Genomic DNA, 24,050 nt, shown 5'->3' with positions numbered 1-24,050 from the left:
ATTAATTGTTATGCAGATAAAAACAAAGCTGAGGGCAGAAACGGCCGAGTCTGACACAAGAAAACTTTTGTGCTTGATCTAAAAATACCAGGTGGATTAGCTCTACTTTTTTTTCTACTGTCAGCCGTTTCATTGATTGTCACAGTGCAGTCATCACCTGAGGACACACTGGGGTAAAAATATATCACCGCTGTTTGCCACATCCATTTTTTACTAAGTACATTGTTATGCATGATTTTTTTTTTTTCTTTTTTGTGAATTCAGAGTGGACCCTTCATCACCACAGATCTGTTCCTCATGACAGCTTCAGAAATATCAGGTTGTAGTGACGTGTTTCCACAATTCTCACCATCTGTGGGTCGTTGGATCGGCTGACCCAGCCCGAGATCAGTTTCAGTGTCTCTCGTTTCACTGTCCTCATACTCCGGATCAAAGGCTGTTTTGTCACCATCTCACCTGTGGACAAAGGGGAGACACATATCAAACACACTGTGTGAGGAAAATGTACCCAGACTTTTGTCCAACAATCCTGACTGAGTTTGATGAAAGTGTGTGAAAACTAAAGGTGGACTACATACTCTCATGATATGCACATCAGCAGTGAAAGTATACTACCACTACTACTAAGTGTCCTGGTTCTATCTATACAAAGCATTTTGGTATCACTGGAAACAGCTGCTGACAAAAGAGTTGGTTCAGACTTGTGGTTGTGGCTCCAAACAAAAGGTCCTTCTACATGCCTTACATTGTCTTATTATGCAAAAAAAAAGAGCAAGACTAACACTTAACACCATGTTTGTGCCTGTAACTCATTTTTGGTTGTCAAATTTTAAGACTAAACTTTCAAAGGAGACCAGGGTTATGGCTGTAATCAAAAGAGCTGAGGAACAGTAACCTTCTGATCTTGGATACAATACTTCTGGGCTTGTGCATAAAAGGTTGATTAGTTCAGAACATTAAGACTCTGTATTCCCTCTTGTTTGTTTTACATCATAGTTCTGAATACCAAACTGCTCCACAATAAAATTATGTTTCAGCTAGGGATGCCGCAAGCACATTTTTTCCCCCCGATATCGATAATCTATGAGTGAGTAAGGCCGATCCACGGCCGATACCGATCATTTTTGGCATGCATTGCAGATGGCGTACATTGTATCAGTCTCACACACTTCGTAAAAGTTCCACACGGCCGACATGTTTTGTTTTGGCGGGACTACACTACACAGCGCTTCTCTCAGCCGCAGACACCAGAGTATTAACCACAGGTAATCTGTGACTAGGAGCATTAATTCTGATCTACCAGTCGTGTATTTTTAATGAAAATCGGCCGATGATGATCGGCAGCCGATCAATCAGGGCATCCTTAGTTTCAGCTAAACAAAATATACAGTGAGATGATAGATCTGTGAAACTTTGTTAAACCACCATTTCTATTAGGATACCATATCACTGGTTGCAATATTGACCCTGTTGCCAGCAATGTTACAGTTCAATGAACAGGACAGCCAAAAATTGACATTTCCAACAGATGATCCCAACAGATAATCACCATTACAACACCATTTCCATCCCTATGGGTAAGGCTGCTTTATTAGGCGACGACTTATTTCTTTTCTTTTAAAAGGTCATGTGCTCTTTTGTCTTATTTTACAAACAGATCAAACTGACCAACACATAATCCTCAAAAAGGTTTGGTTAAACTTTTGAACAGGATTTTTTTCACTTCAACTGCTCTCAAACAGAAAGTGAAAATATCCTTGATATTTGATCATTACTGACACACCTCATACTGCACTCCTCTCTCTCCACTCTGAGATGAGTCACCAAAAACACATGCAAGAAAAAAAAGGCTAGTTAGTCTGGGTAGCCCATAAACCATAACGACAAAATATTAAAAAGCTACTGCACAAGTACATAAGTAAAAGATCTAATAGAACAGAAATCTATTGTAACTGTACGTCCAAACAAAATAAAAGCACAAAATGATGGTTTGGATCTTTCATTTCCAAATGAACTCTTTCCACACAGACTAGTAACACATGGCACTGAAAGCATTTGGGAATTTTCCAACCTGGCAAAACACTAAGATGAAGGACCTCACAGCAAAACAATGAAGCGACAGTGTATGCACTGCACATCCGTGCATGTACATGTATGCAAGTCCTCCATGAGTACACAGTGTAACACAGGAGAGCAAACATGTCAGGTTAGGACTCGATAACTAGTGTTTTGAGGACAAAAACACTGATATTCTATCCAGAGACACAACAAATGGATTAAAGATATAGACCATATAGACTGAGCCTCCATTTGTCTGCAGATACAGAGCTGCTAACACCTCCCTGCCCTGGTGTGTGACAGGATATCACACTCACAGACCCTCAACAATCTCCTGACATCCGCTCCCAGCTGGTTACATATTCACACCTTAAATAATATGTCTGTAAAGACTCTCACATGACTCCTGTGAACTCAATGACCTTATGTGACATTACAGTGTCAATAACAATGAAATTAAGACATGTTATAAATCAGCTGTATGTATCACAAACACACACCTCCCTTACCATTGGTCTGAATGGCAGCAGAGATGTTCTCACTGAGGCACTTGTAGACGTTGAGCATGTCCAGGTAGATCCTTCCAAGCTGGATGACGAAGGGGTGTCCCACAGCCTTACAGGCTCTCACATTGGTCTTCAGGATGCTGCCCAGCTGTTTCACAGTCTCTGGGTCCTTCAAGATGTCCACATTCTGAAGGTGGAGAAATGAACAGCAGGTGGAGAGATGGAGCAGATTACAGATTAACACACTGTTCTTATTTGTCGGTCATAGACAAAGAGACTGGTATATTGGTTAATAGTTACACTTGTTCCAATACCAATACTAGTATCAGAAATGCCTAAAATATGGCTGGGTCGGGTTGAACGATCTTATCTGTAGTCAGATTGTCCTATCATCACGCTGTGAAATTGCCAATAGTTGATATGATCATTTAAATCTTTAAATTATTAACTTTAATATTAATTTAATACTTCAAATAATGATAGTAAGTTAACACATCAATGGGAAAACAAGACAAATATTGTCTTGACATTGGCAAAGGCTTGAGCTATTGGTGATCACACAGATCTTCGTCCATCTGCACAACCCTAGTATCGGGTATCAGCGAGTATGCAAGTCTATGCACCAATCCTTCTTCGCTGCTCTAAAACAGTTGCTTACACAGGAAGTTGCTCTGTGCAGCCACTGGTAACTACTGTTTTAGATTGGCGAAGAAGAATTGATTTCGTGTACATAGTGTATCGACAGCTGTTAGCAACATGTCAACAATTTGGCAACATGAAAGTCCCACCAATAAAAACGGAACGTGTGCAGTATGCAAGGCTTTAATTCTGAGTGATGACACACAATCATATCACATCATCATCAGTACTCGGTATCAGCCGGTACACAAGGTCAGGTATCAGAATCTTTATTGTGAAGGAGAGTATGGTATCAGAACATTTCTAGTAATAGTGGACTTGTCTCTTACCTTGGTGGCCTGCTGGATGATGCTGTCCCACACCTGATTAGGAAGCAGCATGTATTTCTCTATGAGGTGCTCCTGAACAGCCTGATCTGTCTGGGCTCCAATCATATAACCTACTGCCTCATAGAACGTGTGCACCTGGACACAAACAAGAAAACATGTCAGCCTGCAAACCTAAGAACAGGCAAGTGTGAGAAAGTTCTTTTTCGTGCTCAGACTAAGCGTGATAAACTCTACATGAGGAAAATGACCGTGTGTGTCACTGTGCTGACCTGTTGTGGTTGGAGGTCACAGATGATGGTGTTAATGTTGTTGAGGATCTCGTCGATGAAGGGCATCACCTCCCCCACCTGCACCTGGATGAAGTGGCGCCGGCACTTCTGGGCGATCTTGATGAATGTGTCACAGGCCATATCCTGAACTCCATCATGGGTCTCTGATGGAGAAGAGACATGGAGGATGATATAAAGGTTTCAAAATATCATATTTATAGATTCTGCCATTTCAAACTGATTCATGTCAGCATCTAAGTTTTGTGCATGGAGGTTTAAAGAAAAGACAATTTCTCACCGTGCATGAACTCAAAGAGCTTGTTGACCACAGTTTTGAGGAACTTCCAGTGGGCTCTGAGAAAACGTGGATACTGGCCAACAATATACATGATGTTGGAGGCTATGATGGCCTTGTTGTCCTTCCCTCTCTTCTGCTCACACAGACCCAGCAGATCCTGAGACAGTCAGAAGGTTATTCAGCTTCAAAAACAAACAACTTACACACAGTATTCAGTTTTCAGAAATTATTCAGACCCCGTTCACTTTTTGCACATTTTACTGTTGTGGATTTAATATCTCGCACATCCAGACCTATCTCCACAGAGCTATGTCAGTGTGGGAGAATGGTCCGGCTACAACAATTATCATTCTGCTATTTGAGACAAAAAACTTTGGCCTGTTTGCATTTCTTTAAATCAGTCACAATCGTATGGGCGGAGCTGAGCCAAGGATGCCGCGACAGTGTACCTGTAAAGTAGTGTCGGAGGGGAACATATTTTGGTGGAACATTTGCATGTGGGGAGGCCAGTGCACAGTCAGTATAAGGCTAATTCCCTGCAAAGAAAATGGCTCAGAAAACAGGAAACACGCATGTCGACTGTGTGATTTTGCGAACCAAATCTTCCATCAAAACTTGTCATTTTCAGTGTGTAGGTTGCCGGCTCGGAGGTTGTTGTTGTTTCACTTAGAGAGGAGGATTTTGAAAAAGGGTAACAGGCATGGGAAGCGGAAAGGGAGGGGTTTGCTGCCTGAAATATGCTCCCAGTGGCAGGTGTATAGCTACAGCCTACATCCAGTGAATCACACTAAACTAGATCAGACTCAAATCCATAATCATAATAACAAAAGTGAAAATATATTAAGTATTTGCAAATTTATTAAATACTGTGTGCAGAAAGTGAACTACTTTCTAAAGCCACTATGTATATAAGAGTTCTGTATTTTTAACACATTTATAACATTTGATAGCCTTTCCATTAGCACCACCCAACTTCTGAATGAGTGACTAATGAATGAGGTAAACTCTGCATTATTATTATCATTATAATAAACAAGGTCTTGAATCTTGAGCTCCTACATCTCCATTGTCACCCTAGAACAGAACATATATGGACAAGCTGCTCCGTGCTTTTTTATACCTTGATGACAGTGACCAGGAACCTCTTCTCGTCCTCCTCGTGCATTGCTCCGCTGATGGATCCAATGGCCCAGCACAACGTGTTGAGGTTCTTCCAGGACCATTCAGTACCGTTCACCTGGTTGTGAAGCTTCTCTGTCATTATGCGTTCTGTGTCTGCGTAGTCCAAGTGAGTGAGGTACACTACAGGATGACAGAGCAGTTTCAGCATCAGTCAGTGTTCGATGGCTTTTTTTTAAATTGTGCTGATGTGATTTTTGTTGGGGAATGTACCAAACAAACATGTTCCTTTACATCTGGAGAATATGAATTGTAGCTCAGGGGCGTCTCTGTAGCACCACAATGCTTAATTTTTGGTCTGTTGTGACACACTTTTAAAAGCAGCAGCTCCTGTTATTTGAATATTGCACTTGGTCGTACTGCGTATTGTTCAGCCCTAATCACTACTATTACATTTTTACATTTTGTCAATGTTACAAGCAGCCAATAGGAGAGAGAGCACAAGTATAAAAGCCACAACTTTCCCTACACCCATACTTTTTTTTTTTTTTTAAAACAGCTTATCGTCTTCTGGATAACAAGGCAAACTCTCGCAGTCTAACCCAGCAGGAGTTTGCAATCAGTCTAACCTGGACGTCTTTGGACTGTGGAAGAAAACCAGACATGGGGAAAAACATCCAAAGGTCCCAGCTAGCCGGCAGTACTAACCACTGAGCCACTGTGCTGATTATCCTACAGTATTTGAATATTGCAGCAGTCCTGGGTAAAATTCACTTCGTCTTTTGGAGGGCTGATGTGACCAGTGAGTATTTATGCAGCTGCATCTCAAAGAGGAAGTTATTGGATGGATGCATAAATTAAAGCTATGCAAAAATCATATGGCTATGATCAATTAAATACTGCATATTTAAAAGCAAGAAAAAGTACATTAAAGATAATGACAGTGAGTGTGAACTTTGATGCTCTCATTACTGAGCCGTACCAAGAGTTTCCCTCATGTTCTTGTAGAGGTTGATGGAATCTGTGTCCTTCATGAACTCTCTGACCACCTCCCCCTGGTCATTCTCCACCACCAGTACCTCCTCGGGCTTGGCCATCCGACTTACCATCAGCAGACGCACCTGTCACCAGAGATAAAAAAAACATGTCAACACGTACACGCGATGAAGAACTGCCTCACTTATCTGACACTTGTGCACGCGCACGCACACATTTCAAACATGTCGCAGTGTAGTATGTGTGGGCACGAATGTTAAAGGATCATATACATTCAAGTGTTTGTCTCAGGGCTGTATTCACACACTATGTTGTGGAATGTAAAATATTATCAAAGAGGGAAAAATAATCTGTTGTCATTTAGCTTCACTGGCTGCTGATTTTCAGCGACATTGTAACTTGCAACTCTTTTGGCAGCAGTTCAGCAGCCACCTGTTGTGTGACCAGTGCCAACTGATTCTAGTATGACTGATAATCAAGACTCTGCAGGGTCCATAGACTGGAACCACTGAATTTGTTAGCCGATGGCCACGATGCTGACGTCCCAACAAATACAGCAAGTGTAGCTCCTTTCTTGTGGGTTGAGAATAAATGTCAGCAAACTGCATGAATTGCTGCATTCATTGATGGTTTTCATTAGGAATGTCACAGCAACAAGGACTCCATTTATTTTTTATGAAAAACTGTCCTTTAGTACAAGTAAACATAATTATTGAACAAGGCATGTTACTGTATTGTTGTTGATTTACTTTGTCAAAATCTAAAACCACATCAATTCGGCGAAAAATAACATACAGAACAGCGCAGGAAAGGAATTCACTCCCAAATCATATTATACAACAAAATCATATACATGGTTGAAAAAAAAAAAAAAACACTAAAGGAGCATTACCTAAGAAGAAATGTTCGTAATTAATGAGCATACGTTTGTGTTATAGTTCCATGAGCAAACAATTTAGTAGGATGATATTATCTGTTAGATAATGATAGATTCAGTCGGAGCTTGTTCCTTTTCTTTGTGTTTGTGTTATTTAAATTGAGTCAGTTTTTATTGTCATGTGCATTAGTATGGGTTGTGTATTGTGTCATGTGTATCGTTGTGTTGTGATGAGTACTGTGTTGTGATGAAGTGAATGTATATGGTTGTATTGTCATCAAAACTGTACAGAAAGAATAGCTGCTGCAAAAGCTAATGGGGAGCCAAATAAAAAAAAACAAAAAACAATAATTAGTCATATGTGTATAATGCCACCATGTGGAAAAAGAGGACAATCAAAGCTATATATGGGTTAATTCTTTAGTAAAGCAGTGTGTGTGGCTGTCTGCAGTACCTTGGAGAGCACAGGCAGATAGAGCTGTCTGCGTGGTGGCACATCAAAGTGCTGGTTGCCGGAGAGCAGAGGGGACGTGGATGTGGAGAAGGGACTCTCTCTGTAGAGCTCAGCAGCCAAGTGGTTCCAATACTCCAGACAAATTTTAAAGATCTCAGTCTCCTCCACCTCCGACACCAGCAGCATGTAGTGGAGGGCCTGAAAGAGGGAACAATAAGACCATGAATGTTGTTGTTCACATGAGACGGTTTTGGTTTAATAGATTATTTTTTATAGTTTTATATTCCCATTTTCTCCTGTGTCTGACAGTGTTCTCTCTTACCTCCATTAACGTTTCTCTGAGGTTGAGCCGCTTCTCAATTAGCTGCCCGTGCTCCTTCAGGAAGGTACAGAGGAACAGACTGAGGTTCTGGATGAAGTTCTGCTCGTCATCTTTCCCGTTGGCATACGCCAGCCGAATGTTGGTGTTCAGAGGCAGCATCTAAACAGACGTGGTTCAGATTAAAACTCTTCTCAGCGTCTGAGACAGAGGGAAATGTCAGTGTCGTTTTATCTGTTATTTAGCTCACCTGTTTGAGCTGACACATGGTCAGTGTGAAGAGCGTGACAAACTGCTCCTCATACTGACTGACGCTGACACCGGCAATCTCTGTCAAGCACTTCAGTGTCACGTTGCGAAACATGGGCACGTTCAAGAACTGAAAACAATTGAAATGTTGAAACAAGTTAAAGACCATTAAAAAATTTGTGTCTCTTTTGCAAATAATTGCTATATGATATTGTGTGTGTCTGTGTGTTCACACCTTATACACTAATGTGCTGATCAGTTTGGTTTCAAAGATGTAGCCCAGAGGAATCCAGTTGAGAAAACGTAGGAGGGTCTCCAAAGTGGCGTGGACCAGGGGAGCATTCTGGGAATTTTCCTAAGGTGCAACCAATGTGATGAAAAACAGATGAAGACTAAGCACTGGACTTTAGCAGGAATTAAAATATTGTAAAACAATGTTAAAAAGTAAGAGATGAAGGTGTTCATACCATAACAAACTGGCACAGCTGGAATATCTGGGAGAATTCATTGCACATGCTGAGAGAGACAAAGGAACATGTTAAACAACTTCTACAGAACATTAACACCTGACACACAATCTTCCTTTGAGAGAGACGAACTCTCTGTCAATAGATCCTCCTGAAATTAAAACGTAAAGGTTTAAACTAACTTCATCTTGATATTTAATATGAATCGCTGTCATCTGCTGAGCTGAGTCCAACAGATCATGATGCATTTCTTTTGATCACTTTTCTCACTGGTTTACTATCTAAACAATCATTCATTAATTATGTGACAGTTTACATGAGGAATAACCTCTGATCTTTTTGATTTATTTATTAGTAGTGTAATAAATAATATTTTCTGTTAGAAGCCGCTTCTATATTAAAACAGAGGAAAGTCTTCACGGGTAAGTGAAAACTGCAGGTGTAACTGGAAAGCTTTTGTGACACACAAGAGCTGAAGGCAACAATGCATAAAACATTTAGTTAAATTTCGTGGTTTGAAGGTGTGAGGATGTTTCACTTGTGCTGGAGTGCATGGCTGCATTGAGACCAGAGACAGATTACACTACAGTCTGCAGAGATCTGCCCTCAGATGTAGGTGAAGAGTCTTTTCCGGCTCATTAATATCCTTAAACATGCACTGAAAATCAATTTAAGTTAAGTTGTGAGCTTTTCCCCTCAGTCACAAGACTTCAACCCCAATCAACATCTTGTACATAATGTATGTGTATTATTTTTATAAATATTCTTTCACATTTTTATTGTAAATATTTTATTGAAAAAATCTATTCTATTTATATTTAAGCTACATGACTTGCAGTCACGGCTTTTGCTTTATCTTTCTTTCTACTTTTTCTTCTTTCTATGTTAACCATTGTTATGAACCAAAACAAGGCCTACTTGGGAATAAACCTGATTCTGCTTCTGCTCTCTAGGAACATCTGAATTAGAATGGAGCAAAAATAATCTGTGGACACACCCGAGTAAAAAGATGGTGTAATGAAAAATAACAACAGTCAATTGTGCAGTTGTGACAGGAGTCAATTGTCCTTGGATATGAAGCAAATAAAGCTTATTCATCTTTGGCATCCTGTCTCAAACTGTAAATATCAAATTTTCCTGTGCTGTGCAGACCAGCTGACCACCTGAAGAACTCATTTATACTGTGTTTGCATGCTGGTAATTAAAGCAACATTAAAATTAATGATTGATTAAACATTACTTATAGTAATACTGATTGATTGTCAAATGTAGTTTTGTGGTCATAAAGCTATCAATTGCAAGAGGCAAATGTTCAGTGCATGGCAAAGGCAACTCGTATTTACAAAAGCCACACACAGAGATCACTTTTGTGATGCTCTGAAACAGCTGGAAGAAGGTAGACTCTTTAAATTTGGTCACACTCTGTTGTCTCAATGACACGTTTTACAAATACTGTAATCAAGTAGAATATTTAGAAATCTGACTTTAAAGAGATATTACACACCCTGTAGGTTTTCATTGGTGATTGGGATAGTGATAAAAGCAATTTATAGGTTTTCCAACATAATTATCAAAACTAATTCCTTGCTAAAATGACTGTGACTTTGCTTCCAAGGGTTTAGTACAATAAGTCGTAGCATGCTGACCTGTCTTTTAGGTGCTTGGCTTTGACTTGGGTCATCTGGCCACTGGAGAAGTCAAAGACCTCTTCACTGAGCAGCTTCAGAATGACCATGTTGTTTTGACAAAGGCTCTCACTGGTACGACTTGCCCCCACAATGTCACTGATGAAGGTGGGCCAGTGTTTGGGCCACTCCTGCTTCAGGATCTGCACACACAGGGGAACACACACATGTATCAGTATTACATGGTTCAGTGACATTTTCTGCTGAGTCCTGAAAATGAAAAACTGAGGGGATGAATCTGTGACTAAAAATAACAACTTCTGTCAATCTCCAGTCGAGCGTGTGCCCCTGTTTAGTAGAAGAACTTACTACCAGCATAGAGCAGTAAATAAACAGAGGCACAAAGTGTGTGTATGACATTAGTGGTAGTACTAGCACAACGGTCGCACTAGTACAACTACACATAGACACAAACATTTTAAACACAGCCTCCTGAGGATGAGTGTGGAATCTGGAGCTCTGGTCCCTCAAGGCCAAAACAATGTTAGCTCAGCTGACGCAAGCAGTGACTCACTCTCACTGACATTAATGCCAAGACATTCGTGTAACCTGTGAGCCAATAGCTCTCTCCCTCACACACTCACACACACACACACACACACACACACACACACACACACACACACACACACACACAGCAGTGGTTGCAAAGACTCTAAGGTCTAATTTATTGGTCTCAATGCCGTTCTGATCTGATGTGTCTCAACGACTCGAAACAGTCCTGAAGTGGTCTGGATGAATTTGTTGATCAGACAGCACTGGGCAGAGAACAGCTCATTTCTACAGCTGAGCAGGATTCAGCACTTTCCTGGTGTAAGGCTACAATTATCACTGACACTGTTTGTTATATAATAGGTTGTTGAGTACTTATATTGTGCGTCATTGTTGATAACCACTTTGCTGCTACATCAGTGATGACTGGAGGTCTTATATCCTAGTGTTTCCATACACTGCTTCTCCTGCTGCTTGATCTCTCTCAAGATGATCCTCTTTTCAATCACGAGTCAACAGCCGCACTTTTTACATATTGGCTGCTTTGACTGGGAGCAGGGCGAATACACAATTTTAATAAGAAATCATGAACTTAAAACTCTGGCAGTTTTAGAGCCAGATAGACTAATTAAGAGCGACATCTTCAGGTAAAAAAGTATCACTACAAAAGCTGTAGGGAGCAACGAGGCTGCAGCTTGGTGCCCGAAGCCACACAATTATCCTGAAACTCTGTTTACATAACAACAGTTTACATATCTTTCTCTTTTTATATGAATTCTATAGAGCTGCGTTTCACATGCAGATGTGCTTAACTGTCTAACATTTAGAGGTTGTGAATGTGGTTACCTGTTAATCCCCTTTCCTCACTATTTCTATAGTCCATAATCCACACAACGCAATGACATTCACAACTGCTAATACAAAGATATAAGTTAGTGTTCTTCGTTTACATTTACACCTGTAATTTTGAGACAGAGAGCTTCATCTACTATAATAATTAATTGATTTAATTGATTTCCCACTTTCATTAATAAATGGGTAAAAACAGAAAAAAAAGGTCAAATGTTTAGAAAACAAATATATCTTTATTCTTTTAAGCATCAACTATCATTCACAAAGTAAATAGCTGTTTAGTAGTATTTATTAAATAGATACAATTAAAATGTATGAGCCACAGGCATGTGAATTAAAAAAAAACTTGAGCAGACACACACTCACAGAGGGGCATGTGGTATTTAGCCAGCCATCTGCATGTTGGTGTGTGTGTGTTTGTGTGTAGTAGTGACTAATGGAGAGAGGCAGAGATCTGGACAGAAAGAGTATAAGAATATACAATTAACTCTGTCTTGAGTGAGGGAATATTAAATGCAGGCTGCTTGTGTGGACTGATTTCTAGTGATAAAAGTATTAAAGAGAAGCACCTGTACAAAGATAAAACGGTGAATGGCTGCATAGATTGATTTATTTTCTGAGGAACAATACAGTTAAAAAGGTGGATGTTTCAAAAGAGGATCCTAAAGCCGAACTGGAGCCTAAATACGTCCATAATCACTCTGCCCTCTGTCCTACCTTCCCCTTCTTGTCCTCTCCCTATCTTTTTTAACCTTTTCCCTCCCTCCTCTCTCTCGCAGTCCATCCTCATACAGCGCTGTGCTGCACTGACTTAACATGATCCATACTGGACTTTAAACAATGCATACTGGTGAGAAATTTGCAGAACATCACCATGACATGACACTAAAACCTCGCAGGAGCAAGGCGGCTGCTGTTTTCAGAGTCAGGCACTGCAGTTGCTCCGCTCCAGCTGCAACAGTTGGGAACCACCACAACTTTGCTTCACTGGCTTAAGACTTCACTGAGACACATGACGTGTTCTACGTTTTTATTCTGAGAAGTTCAGATCCGTTATCTCCTGTGGTTCTCTCTCCCAACGGGGAGGCAGTTTATTTGACCTCCTCCTTCTGGCAGCTCATGTTTGGCTGGACCTCAGCAGCAGGGCCAGTCCTGTGAACTCAAATGTCCGTGACTGACTGGGTGAGTGATAGAGTTGAGTGATCCAGTTACACCATTGGTCACCCGAATGCCACATGACGTTACATGAAGTTACACCATTGGTTGTTTTCTCATTGGCTGTTGCTCTTTCAAATGAATTGGCACAAACTGTTTCTACCTATCTAGGCGTTTACAGCTGCAGTGTTGCCATTTAAGCTCATTTGTCGCTAGATTTAGAGACTGTTTTTCAAAAAAGCCAAACACCTGGACATGGGAATGTCTAGCAGGAACCACCGGGCCATAACATGTGTTTTGTTTAATACAATTTGTTCTTGTATACAGTGCGCCCTATCAAAAAGTGTGGTCAGCAGTCTTCCAGTGTTGGGGGCTGTCAACTGTGTAGCATGACTAGGATGAGTAGCTGTAGCTGAGTTCCCTGTACGACATATTCTCTGTCTGTCACTGCCACTTCTCTGTGCCTCTCCACAACTCACTCACATGCAACACTCTGGTGTTAGAAAAACACCGCAGTGTTTGAACAGAGCACAATAATGGTTGGGCATCATATAAACACTCCTGATCAATTAAAAAAAAACAAAACCCCCCCCCCCCAAAAAAAACAGACTGATTTGAAGTGTCCCTACAAAAAGCAAAAACACTTTAATTTTGAACTTCACTCTAAAAGTCGAAATACAGCTGAAAACCTGCCTGAAACTATAGTGGTACACATTAAGTCCTTTGCCTAATAACAAGATTTAAAAAGTTTGTTATTCTCAAGTCTCAGATGTCAGAGTTTACACTTTCCACAGCCTAAAAGGTTAATAGCAACAGGGGGTTGAGCAATAAAAACAGCTGATATAAGGTTCTAGTTTTGAAAACAGTTAATTTGTTCAGAGATTTTTTGACTTGTCATTTGTGTTGACAACTTACCTGAACAAGGATCATGTTCAGCTTCCCAATGTAGACCTTTTCTTTCTAAACAGTGGAAATAAAGAGGAGATAAATGAATGTAAGTGACACCGTCACAGTGTCACAACACAAGTCTCCTGTCATTTCCTCATTAATTTGGAACACGACTAACCATACCGACATGTAATATAACATAAATAACAAACTCAGGTTAAAAAAAATCAAACAATGAGACAATTACAGGTGGTATGATCAAAAAGGACTTCAACTTAATTGAAAGTTAAATATTAAGATCCATAGTGTTACTTTTTGTGTTTGCAAGAGAAGCTTTAAGACTGGTAAATTAAATTTTAAAAAATAAATCCAATTTATCCTAAAATTATAGCCTTCAGTAAAGTAAATCATTAAGTTAATCTAATACTTTCTATCTCGCTGCAGGAAATGATGGTTTTTCAAGCTGAATGACATTATTTCTGAATAGATGAAGCTCTTTTGAATAACAAACCATTTATAGAATCTTTGTACCTGAATGTTAAATTTCAGCTTGAATCCAATCACTGTGCAAAGACAACCTGGTCGGCTCTCAAAAATCTACAGTCAATAACCCTGGAAAAGTCTGTGCAGTTATGGTTTAATGTGCAGTTACATGCTTGAGAAAGACGCATACACCAGAAACATGTCTGCAAAGCTGCTTTCTCCGCATGAAGTTAAAGACTAACAGCCAAGTGGTGGTAAATCAGTAGAGATAGAGCATTTTCATTTAGCTGGGACTAGCACCCTGTCATTTTTAAATGTTCCCTTCACCAGATCTGACTCTTATCCCCAGCTAACCAAAATGTTTGCCTTGTTCACATTTAACTGGTAGCAAACAGAGGCCACTGTGTATCTCATTTCTGATTTCAATTGTACTTTAGTTTTCATGATACATTTAAAATTTCGTTGTAGGTTTTATTTCTGGAAATTATATTCATTTTTTTTTATTTGGTTTTGCTTTTTTTTTTACTGTCAATCAATTACAAATGCTTTTAGTTGTTATATTTGCTTTCAGCTAATATTAGGTACTAAAGGGAAAATATAGCTTCATTGTAACTCGCGCGCGCGCGCGCGCACACACACACACACACACACACACACACACACACACACACCTGCTGTGATCACCAACACATCTGAATTTCAATTTATTTCATTTCAGTGCTGAATCACTCTGGACACCTGTGTTTGTTTACTTGCTGCCTCTCTTCTGTGAGTGATGCATTTTTTGAGGTGGGCTGCTAATACATCAGAGATACATATCGCAAAAAAAAAAGTGATTCGTTACATTTTAAACCCTGCCACAGTTTGTATTTTCCCTGGAGCTGATTCGACTCTGGGTATCTTTTTAACAATTCTAGCCTCTGATTGTTTGAGTGATTGAGTTGGCTGAAGAGACTGCTGGACTCACCATCGCTGGTCTGAATTACACAGCACTGTGGTTACCAGCATTACTAATTGCTATCTTGACACAGGCTAGGAGAACTGACTGTTACTGTTACTACCTGATGTTACATGGACACAGAAACAAAGTTGGTCCAATTCATTTTAGTGACATTAAAAGAGATATATGCTATTTTTTTTTTGTCGGTCCAATTTTAGAAAAGAAACACAATGTTTCATCAGAATTATTTAAGTCTTTACTAATGCACCCATTCAAGTACCCCAAAATGTAACTTAAATTACATTCCAAGTTAACTTACCTCCACATTTGATGCATCTGATGAAGTCTTGATAATGAGACCAACAACATACTTTTTTATACCTGGCAAATACACAAAGATATCAGAAGAACACTGTTAGCATGCACAGATAACGTGTAAATCTAAACATATCCTGACATGTCGAGCTGCCTGGAGCATGTTTCTCTGTTACCCTAACATTGTCTGCTGGCTCTTAACTAGCTGAAGGTGTGGTCCTCCATTTGCTTACTCTTGCAAAGCCAGTTTGTAAATACATGGATATGGGCTGCAACTGCCACTGAACCTCTACTGGGCAAAGATTTTGGTCAGTTCAGTGGAAGCTACATGTCACCAGGTGTTTTCACAGACAGTCAAGATCGTCAGTGTGAGCAGAGCATCTTTTTAAAAAACTGTGTTTTCAGCTCCCTCGCATTTGTTTCTAGACTGTAGCTGAACTCAAGTCTGAAAATGATGTGCTGGGGTGTAGTGAGCGGAGCCGAAAACAAGGCAATACTCTGGCACAAGGGGGGAAAAGACATACTTGCCGGTCGCCCTGCACTGGGTTTGCCACTTGAACAAAATTCAGGCATCTACGGTCAGAAGTAGGGAAGTCTTAGGTCAATGGAAAAATGAATTTTGAGCAAAATTATAAAAGAATGGAGGGAGGCAGAATCAACTGATTTGCACATGATTGTTAAATTTATTTCATAATCATTTCTTTTTGCTCAAACCAAAATCCTTTTAGACAATTTTTTTTATCCCACTCTGTTTTCAGATTTAGAAAAAAATCTATAATCAAAAATGCCTTCAGCAGTAGGTGGTAATAAGGGACAATAAAATTAGTTTTAAAATGTTGAGATGAGCTGAAGTACAATTGGCAATTAGGCAACAATCAACGTCTGAAAATTCACCTGCAACACCCTGATGCTTTTACCGATTATCCAAGGTCTAACAAAAGTAGAATTTATATTGTAAACAACTTTACATGATGTTCATATAATGATTAACGAAGTTCTGGAATTTTAACAAAGTAATTGAAGTCCCATGTGTGGAGTGTGAAAAGTTCTGACTGTTAAAGATAGTGTCAGGAAAGACAATGCAGCAGACATTAATGCTGCCAGTAACCCATCCCTCTCTGCCATATGGGGGCTTAATGGGCTTAAAGCAACACTGGGAATATCTTATTTTATTACAAACAAAAACATATGCCATGAGATTACTCAGAAGGACACTGTCACATAAAAAAACAACAAAAGGGGGCTTTAATATTTTAAGGCAATGTAAGCAAGTGGACTAATAACTCCAACTTAAGTTTCCCTACTTCTTTAAATATGCCCCTCTCTCTGAAACAACTGCTACAGTGCAGAATCCAACCATTTTGCAGCGGCCAGTGCAAGCCAGTCGAGCAGAAAACAAACCAGCATGCTTAACGGGGAATACTCCTCAACTTGGCAACAGCACGTCACGACATTTAAAAAGGCACTAACACTGACAGAATCCAACTATTCTGTGTATTATACCACAAAGTAAAGTTTTACCTTCACACTGATTCCTGGGAAGAATCTTCCATCTTGTTTTGATAACCGTTTCCAGAATCTGAAGAGCATAGTACTGTAACACGCAAGGAGGGAGGAGCATTAGCATAAAGCTTTAGGATAACAGTCAATAAAAAACATTGTGTAATTTTTATACAAACCAAAAACAGTATGAAGTGGACCAGCCTGTAATAACTTGCATTTCTAAAAAATTGGATTGGACTGAACCACATCTTTCATGCAGATTTTGTGGTGTGCAGAACATTCACTTGTAGTTTGTTTTTTTATATCTATGCAAGCAGCATTAAGCTGGAACACTGCAGAAGTCCTGCTGTTTCTCCCAGCATCACACCAGACAGCAAAACACAGCAGAAAAATACAACAATTCATTAAGCAGCTTTGGCTCTGATTGCTCCGAGGTTGAGTGTAATAGTCTTGAAGACATAACAAGGTCTAAGTTAAATGTTCTTTTACAGAGACTAGCGAACCTTTGTAGGGTTGGGCATCAATAACTGGTTTCCAATTGAGACCGGTGCCAGTATATAAGAACTGGGAATTTGTTAAGAAACCTGCTCTCTGATTTTGCTCAACAACTCCTGCAAGCAAAGTATGAACCTTCTGTACTTCAATCTACCTCACCAGTTGCTCAGACACAGGTAAAGTGCTTAAAACAGACAGACTGGAGCTTGAGCTCAAAAGTGTAACCAAGTTTTCAAAACAGGCAGTAGTGATACAGTGAAATGTAATCAGAACTCAAATAAGTAAATGCAGGGTAGAAGATCTGTGAATTGTGCCAAAGTATTTCAGCATGGCTTTAAGGCTGCATTCAGAAAGGCTTTACATCAAAAAGTTGGGTGTGTGAAAAAATGCACCCCATGCATTCTTTTGAATGGAACTATTTTATTGATGCATCTAGGGTGCCAGTGCAGTGTCATCCCCAAAAAAGATGAACCTGGCTCAACTTTAACCGCAATGCAACCTGACATCATTCGGTCAATCAAATATGTGCAAATACACATTCCTTGTAGATTATGCTGCATAATGAACATTTTGTTTCTAAAGATCATGGCTACGAAAAATAAAATGATTGTCAATGTGACAAATCTTCCCTCAAAATATCATGAAGCACTGTGCAGCTTTCAGATTCACAGATCTATTACTCAAACTGGACTTCCTGGATTGTACTTTACCTTTACCTGAAGCAACACACCCTCAACCATCAATGCAGCTTTGCATTTTTTAAACACGGTGCTGTTTTTGGTCTGAACACCCACCAAGAACACAGCATTTTCATCACCCCCAGTTGTAGTCATGACGCACCAGAATCTAATGCTAGTGTCCAAATTAAATACAGCCAATTATAAAATGGGGATATTTTCATAATATCAATATTTATCATGTTTTTCCTTCCTTTTCTATGGCAGCCCAAAATCTGCTCTGCTCAAAATCAAGGTGGTTTTTGACTTCATAATTTGGTGTCTTTGATTACTCAAATAGCATGCAAAGAATCTGAACGAGCACGTAACAAAAACCAGAATCGACAACCAGAATCCAAACCAGGAAACCGGGAAACCAGGATTGCTACCCAACCCTAAACCATGTGAGTCGATTTTCCTAACATTAATATACACATTAGTCTAAGGTAAGTCTAAATCAGATCCCTTTAACTGGTGTGTCATAAGGAACAGCAAGACCAACCACAGGTTATGCCCTGTATTAATCTCTGATTGCTTAATAGTGAAGCATGAAGAAAAACAATTAAAAAAAAAAACATTTTAATTACAAGTTAGTTTTTGATCTAATGTTACTTCAACTGACTGTTTCAACTGTAGGGATCATCAATTCAAGAGTACAATGAGTCTAAAAAAATAATGAATGACATGTAGTTAGGATGTTATTCAAGCAGGATTAACAATGTGCAACAGACAATGGATGCTGGAAGATTAAAGGTGAAATCTCCTTACAGGTACACTGACTGTACACCACTGACAGGTGTCACTTGGAGTGCTGCACACATTTGGGGGCATGTTTAGTTTCACCTTTAACTGCCACACACTTTGCACAAACCACCACAAGAGGTAAGGCAGGAGAAATTATCAGCAGGAAACCTGCTAGATGCTTTGCAACTTTTTAGCTGGCAAAAGCACATCATTAAAAACGGTCTTGGCTGAAGAACTGAGAGAGACGAAGGGGAGAGGAGGAAGAGGATGCGCTGTAAAAGGAGAGGAGGGTGGGGAGGGAACAGAGCCATGATCCCTACAGGTGAAATTAAGTCACCAAATAGATTTTCTCTCTACAATGGATCCTACTGACTGCAGCCTACACCCTCCCTCTGTCCAATGAAACAGATGCAATAGAAACGGATGAACAGAATTCAGTCAAAGGGAATTTAAAAAGGGTAGACCTTGTGGAGGCCTGCCGTCAAAGCCTAGCTGTGTCATGATGCACAGGATGACACACCCCTTTTCTTCCTATTACAAGCCATAAACATAATGGAACATTGTGATTAATATCAAATAGTCACAGCTTGAATTCATTACATTTTTTTCAAATATTATAATTACTGTAGTTACTAAGAAAAAAGCCAAATATTCAAAGTGCTTTGAAATTATGCACTTTTTAAAGTAATGAAACAAGATAAATGCAGAATTCAAGAGGTGTTTACCTTTTGTTTCCTCTTTTCCTCTAATGCCCCAATTTTTTGGCAAATTACAAATTTAAAAACTAGAAAAAAATACGGTTGATACATCAACTGAGACATTAGTAATGAACGTCAGTGTTAAAAGCAATCTTACAGGCAAGCAAAACAGAAAAAGACAAATATCACCATTACTTTGAGGAAGTCGTGGCTGTGTGGCTCTTTAATTACTTCATACTCATTCATTTTCCATGGACAATGGATTAGGCCTTATTACTTTAAATATCACAGTCAATTTTGTTTGATGCAATAGTGAATCTGGTTGCTTCTGAAGAATGAACCACTGGGTTCACAGTTTGCTTTATCAGCTGTATCACAGCACAGGAGGGGCACAATGTACAGTTATCAATGGGCATGCTGTAGGGGGCAGGACCCTAATCTGACAACTTCAAATAACAGACGGAATGAGCAATGGATGTTAATGATTTATCAATAGGCAGCTCTGTATGCAAGCTGTTTACTGTGATTGTGCTTATTAGCTCACTATCTCTTGCAAAACTGATGCACCAAATCTTAATCAAAGAAGCGCTACAATCCCAGCCTGCACATGCAACTGACACCAGGCCATGCAAATACCCCCATATATCTAAATAGTTAGGGGACTTGGGTAACCTACTTTATGTTCCTACATGATGTCATTGTTTTTAAGATACAGCCCTGTTTATTTATATAAACACATGTTGGAGTAGTCCTTTGAGTCTAATCTAATTTATGTGCAGTAAAGTATGTAAATTGCACAGGTGTGTGTTTAAACATAAAAAATTTTATTTGTCCATTTGTTGAATAATTACAAGCAAAGCAGCAGCAACAATTCTGAAAAACTATTTTATCTTATTTATGACTCAGAAATGTAATTATGTTCTGACTACATGCTAACACATCAAACTAGTACTAACATCAATTCAGCTGATAAGATTAGTATGATTGAGACAGATGAGTGAAATAGCAGGAGCTCATTCACATCCAGAACCAATAGGGCAGAATCTTAAAGGGCTTATATGGTATTTAGATTATATTACCGCCAGGAGTTGACAGGCAAAGTCCATTGTTTGTCTGGTAGGTAGAGATCCAACAGAATTTGTTTTATCAGAAGGGCAGAGGTCCTGCATAGCTCAAGAGTTAGGGCATAGAGCAAATGCTGCCAGGACTACATAGCCAACTTCTGCTGGGAGCCAACCTCTGCACCCACAATGTGCACTTACAGTACATCAAGTTACTTTCAATAAAAAAGATTCAGCTTATCGTATATTTTATATGAAAAGCATGCTGTAAGCCAACCACTGTGACCAACTGTAAAGGTTTTTTTTGGTCTGTTTTGTTTTTTTTGTTTTTTTCAAAGACTTCTTCCTCAAAGCACCAGTACATGTCTTTCCACCGATGTTTTCTGGACTGGTGCTAGCTTACTTTAGTGTTCATGTTCTGGGAGAACTCAAGGATGGTGTCCACTCTCGTCCAGGCATCCGGGTGCTCTTTTAAGTGTGTCAACACTTCTTGCGCCATTCTTTGCTGCAATAGAATTGTGAATGACAATTTAGATTCAACACTGAGGTGCCATGAAGAAACTTGCAACTGTATTTTAGAAAATTGTGGTAACTGTAATTTCTAGACATGTCTGTGCTATAACCACCATGTGAATTTGTCAATCCTGGACCGATTAGTTTTATGGTTTACAGTTTTTACATTTTTGGTTAGGTATGGGTTATAGAGAACTTGTAGCACTGGAAAACATACCTTGTCAAAAATGTTAATGGCAAAAATGGCTTATAAAGCATTTGTTTATGCTTCAAAACATACCTGTGGTCCCACCCCATGATATAGACAGTTCACCACATTATCCAGCAGGTTGATATCCAGTTTCTGGTTGAAGTCCAGCAGCTGCTGTGCTGCATGGTCTGCTAACATTGTCATAACTGCTGGCATAGAGCTCTGCAACAAGGACAGCAGAGGGAGGGGTCAAGAGTGCACAGAACACATTCAACAGGCAAAGTCATGTGAACTGTGTGTTTAGAAACAATTCCAAACAGCTGACCATGTAACAAACACCCCCTAGACCCACCAGTGAGCCATCATTTCAAGAAGTTAAGCTCATGGTGTCACAAGCCTGTCACTGCTCAGAAACTACACAGAGAAAAGCAAAGTTGTTTTTTTTCCCATTATTCTGTTGGACTGATTTTTGGAGAACTCCAATTTGGCTGAAAACTTTTGACACAGTGCAATGATCTACCCCAGGAGTCAGGATCTGCAAGTAGGGGCTCAGGCAGCAAAGACAAATTAAGTTAATAATCTCACCCAGTGACTTCTAACACTAGACTCTTATTGTAAAAACTTCCCAAAACCCTAGGTAACCTTAGCTTTTTTGCGATAGGGGGGTTTCTACCAGACTAACACTACACTATATTGCAAAAAATAGGTTAAAATTGATCTGTAAACAGTTGAGTACACCATTCATAAAACCAAAGTCAATTAAATCCCGCGTCGTTGGGTTAAACAAACAACTTAACAGAATCAACCTGGAAACGAGCCGCCCATGATACCTACTATGTCCTACTAATCATGCACTTCTGCCCACGACCATATTAAGGAGTTTAACCGAGCCACGTGCCAGATATACAAAGCGACGTCACGTTGTTTACATCTGTAAGTGACGGAGTTCACGCTCCAAACAGTGACCGCAACACAAGTAGCAGGCACCCGTGGTTAAAAGTCTCACTAATGTATGCAGCTTGCAGCTATATTGACAGTCACTAGCATTATCTGTGATCAGGCTGATGTAAAAAGCGTTTATGCGGCACTAGCGTACTTCACACATAATGCTAACATTAGCTAGCGTTTACGCTACATTTCTAGCTATCCGTTAGCAGTGTGTCGCACAAACAGTTCACATGTGGTGCTTGACTGCTGACTACAACCACTCCCACCAAGGATACCAGGGACGAGGGGCGCTTAAAATTTTACTCACTGTATCATTTAACAACACTGTTTAGGGAAGTTGGCGCTTTGTGTTGCGGCTACTCTCCAGAAAGACTGGCAACGGTTTGTCCAAATGATTAACATAGCATTTTTGACGCTTTACACTACACCACACACAGATAAAGTTAACACTGGCAACCGCTAGGCACCTAGCAACATCAACTTGACATCCGCTCACATCACGCACACGAGTGATGCTGCTGTGGTGGGAGAGGCACGGATTTAATCATACAGCGTTTGGTTACTTATTCATCTGCAGTGACACACGTAACCTTACAAGACGCAGCCTATGTTAGTTATGCATTTAGTTAGGTTAAGTTACAGCACTTTCCCCCGACAGCCAACGTTAGCTAATCCTTATAAAGTGATAAATGCTAGCTAGCGGGCAGTCGGTGGCTATTAGGTTATCCCACTGATGCTACTGCATTCTGAATTAGCTTGTCTTTTCAGGAACACTATGACAGGTAACGTAAACTATATGCTAATACAACTTAATATCCACACCACAATGCATTTGTTTCCACTGTACAGGTAAAGCCAAGAAACGTTAATCACAGCATGGCAGGTTTGCACTTCACCCCAGTTACCTACCTAAAGTCCAAGGCTCTGACTGTAAAGAGTGGCGTTTGCCAAAGAAACTACAAGGTACAGTGAGCACTTCAGTATCACTGTTGATTAGAAAAGATTTCCTATTTCTGCAGCGTTGACTATCTCCAGCTCCAGTAGTGAGTGATGTCTGGCTGGTAAGAACCACTGATGTGGATTCCAAAACTACTATCACGGCAAAGCCAGCAATATGTTACTCCGATACATTTTACGAAACAAAGTAAACCTTGATTCACTAATTAATTCGTTACTCTAATAATTTTCCAGCGGGGCGGTATGGAGGTTGTGTGCCTGTGCCTGCGCCTCCTCTCCTCTCTCAAGCAACTAACTCGCAACCGGTTGAAACCGGTTCAGACTGGGAGATTCCATCTCGGTTTAGTTTTCAGCCGATGGCGCCGCGTAAAGTTTGGACTGGCGTTACGCCCACACCGCGCTGTGATTGGCTGCGGCTTTGGCGGACACTTCCTAGTTGGTGTCCTATTGGATGATCGAGGTGTCAGTTTAGTTCAATTCGCTCAAGCGCCCACGCGACTACTCCGCCCGAAGAGAAAAAGAGGGCAGACTCCCATGCAGAATGGACTTCTTCATGACTCCGCTTATCAGAATAGCGAATAACTTAGCGACCACTGTTTTATTGCTACACCAGAGGGTTAAGTTATACATTACCGCCATTCTTGTAAATGTTATATAGCACTGCTGCACGCGCGTAGAACAGGAGGTGCAAAACTAATGCCTTTTAATGATTTTATCCACTTAGAGCCTGTGAAGGTTGTGCTACTTTTAAACGTTTTATATATCCTGAACGGACAGTGGCCGTCTCTTGCAGGTACACTTGTAGGTAGAATGATGTGATAAACCGCAAGTACCA

The 24,050-nt window shown here is 40.0% G+C and overlaps 1 protein-coding gene across 4 annotated transcripts in view; it reads right to left on the bottom strand.

Annotated features, from left to right (window-relative positions):
* LOC111220637 (exportin-1) overlaps positions 1 to 23,621 on the bottom strand; it is a 29,621-nt gene extending 6,000 nt beyond the window's left edge. The window contains exons 1-19 of one of the 4 annotated variants that reach the window (XM_022743792.1): positions 23,168 to 23,621; positions 21,401 to 21,532; positions 21,011 to 21,112; positions 16,912 to 16,984; positions 15,395 to 15,456; positions 13,680 to 13,724; positions 10,227 to 10,408; positions 8,581 to 8,629; positions 8,349 to 8,468; positions 8,115 to 8,243; positions 7,868 to 8,026; positions 7,546 to 7,743; positions 6,201 to 6,339; positions 5,220 to 5,401; positions 4,100 to 4,256; positions 3,802 to 3,965; positions 3,533 to 3,667; positions 2,559 to 2,751; positions 350 to 456 (exon numbers count right to left, since the gene is read on the bottom strand). In XM_022743792.1, coding sequence (XP_022599513.1) covers positions 350 to 456; positions 2,559 to 2,751; positions 3,533 to 3,667; positions 3,802 to 3,965; positions 4,100 to 4,256; positions 5,220 to 5,401; positions 6,201 to 6,339; positions 7,546 to 7,743; positions 7,868 to 8,026; positions 8,115 to 8,243; positions 8,349 to 8,468; positions 8,581 to 8,629; positions 10,227 to 10,408; positions 13,680 to 13,724; positions 15,395 to 15,456; positions 16,912 to 16,984; positions 21,011 to 21,112; positions 21,401 to 21,526 — 2,322 coding nt within the window. In that variant the 5' untranslated portion in view covers positions 21,527 to 21,532; positions 23,168 to 23,621. Of the gene's footprint in view, positions 1 to 349; positions 457 to 2,558; positions 2,752 to 3,532; positions 3,668 to 3,801; positions 3,966 to 4,099; positions 4,257 to 5,219; positions 5,402 to 6,200; positions 6,340 to 7,545; positions 7,744 to 7,867; positions 8,027 to 8,114; positions 8,244 to 8,348; positions 8,469 to 8,580; positions 8,630 to 10,226; positions 10,409 to 13,679; positions 13,725 to 15,394; positions 15,457 to 15,914; positions 15,964 to 16,911; positions 16,985 to 21,010; positions 21,113 to 21,400; positions 21,533 to 23,167 lie in introns of those variants that run through there. The other 3 variants (XM_022743794.1, XM_022743793.1, XM_022743796.1) reach the window with 3 other exon arrangements.
* Between the last annotated feature and the right edge of the window lie 429 nt (positions 23,622 to 24,050).

The sequence above is a fragment of the Seriola dumerili genome, unplaced genomic scaffold (assembly GCF_002260705.1).
Source record: "Seriola dumerili isolate Sdu_G_001 unplaced genomic scaffold, Sdu_1.0 BDQW01000073.1, whole genome shotgun sequence".
Lineage (NCBI taxonomy): Eukaryota > Metazoa > Chordata > Actinopteri > Carangiformes > Carangidae > Seriola > Seriola dumerili.
This window is presented reverse-complemented; position numbering and strand designations above follow the sequence as displayed.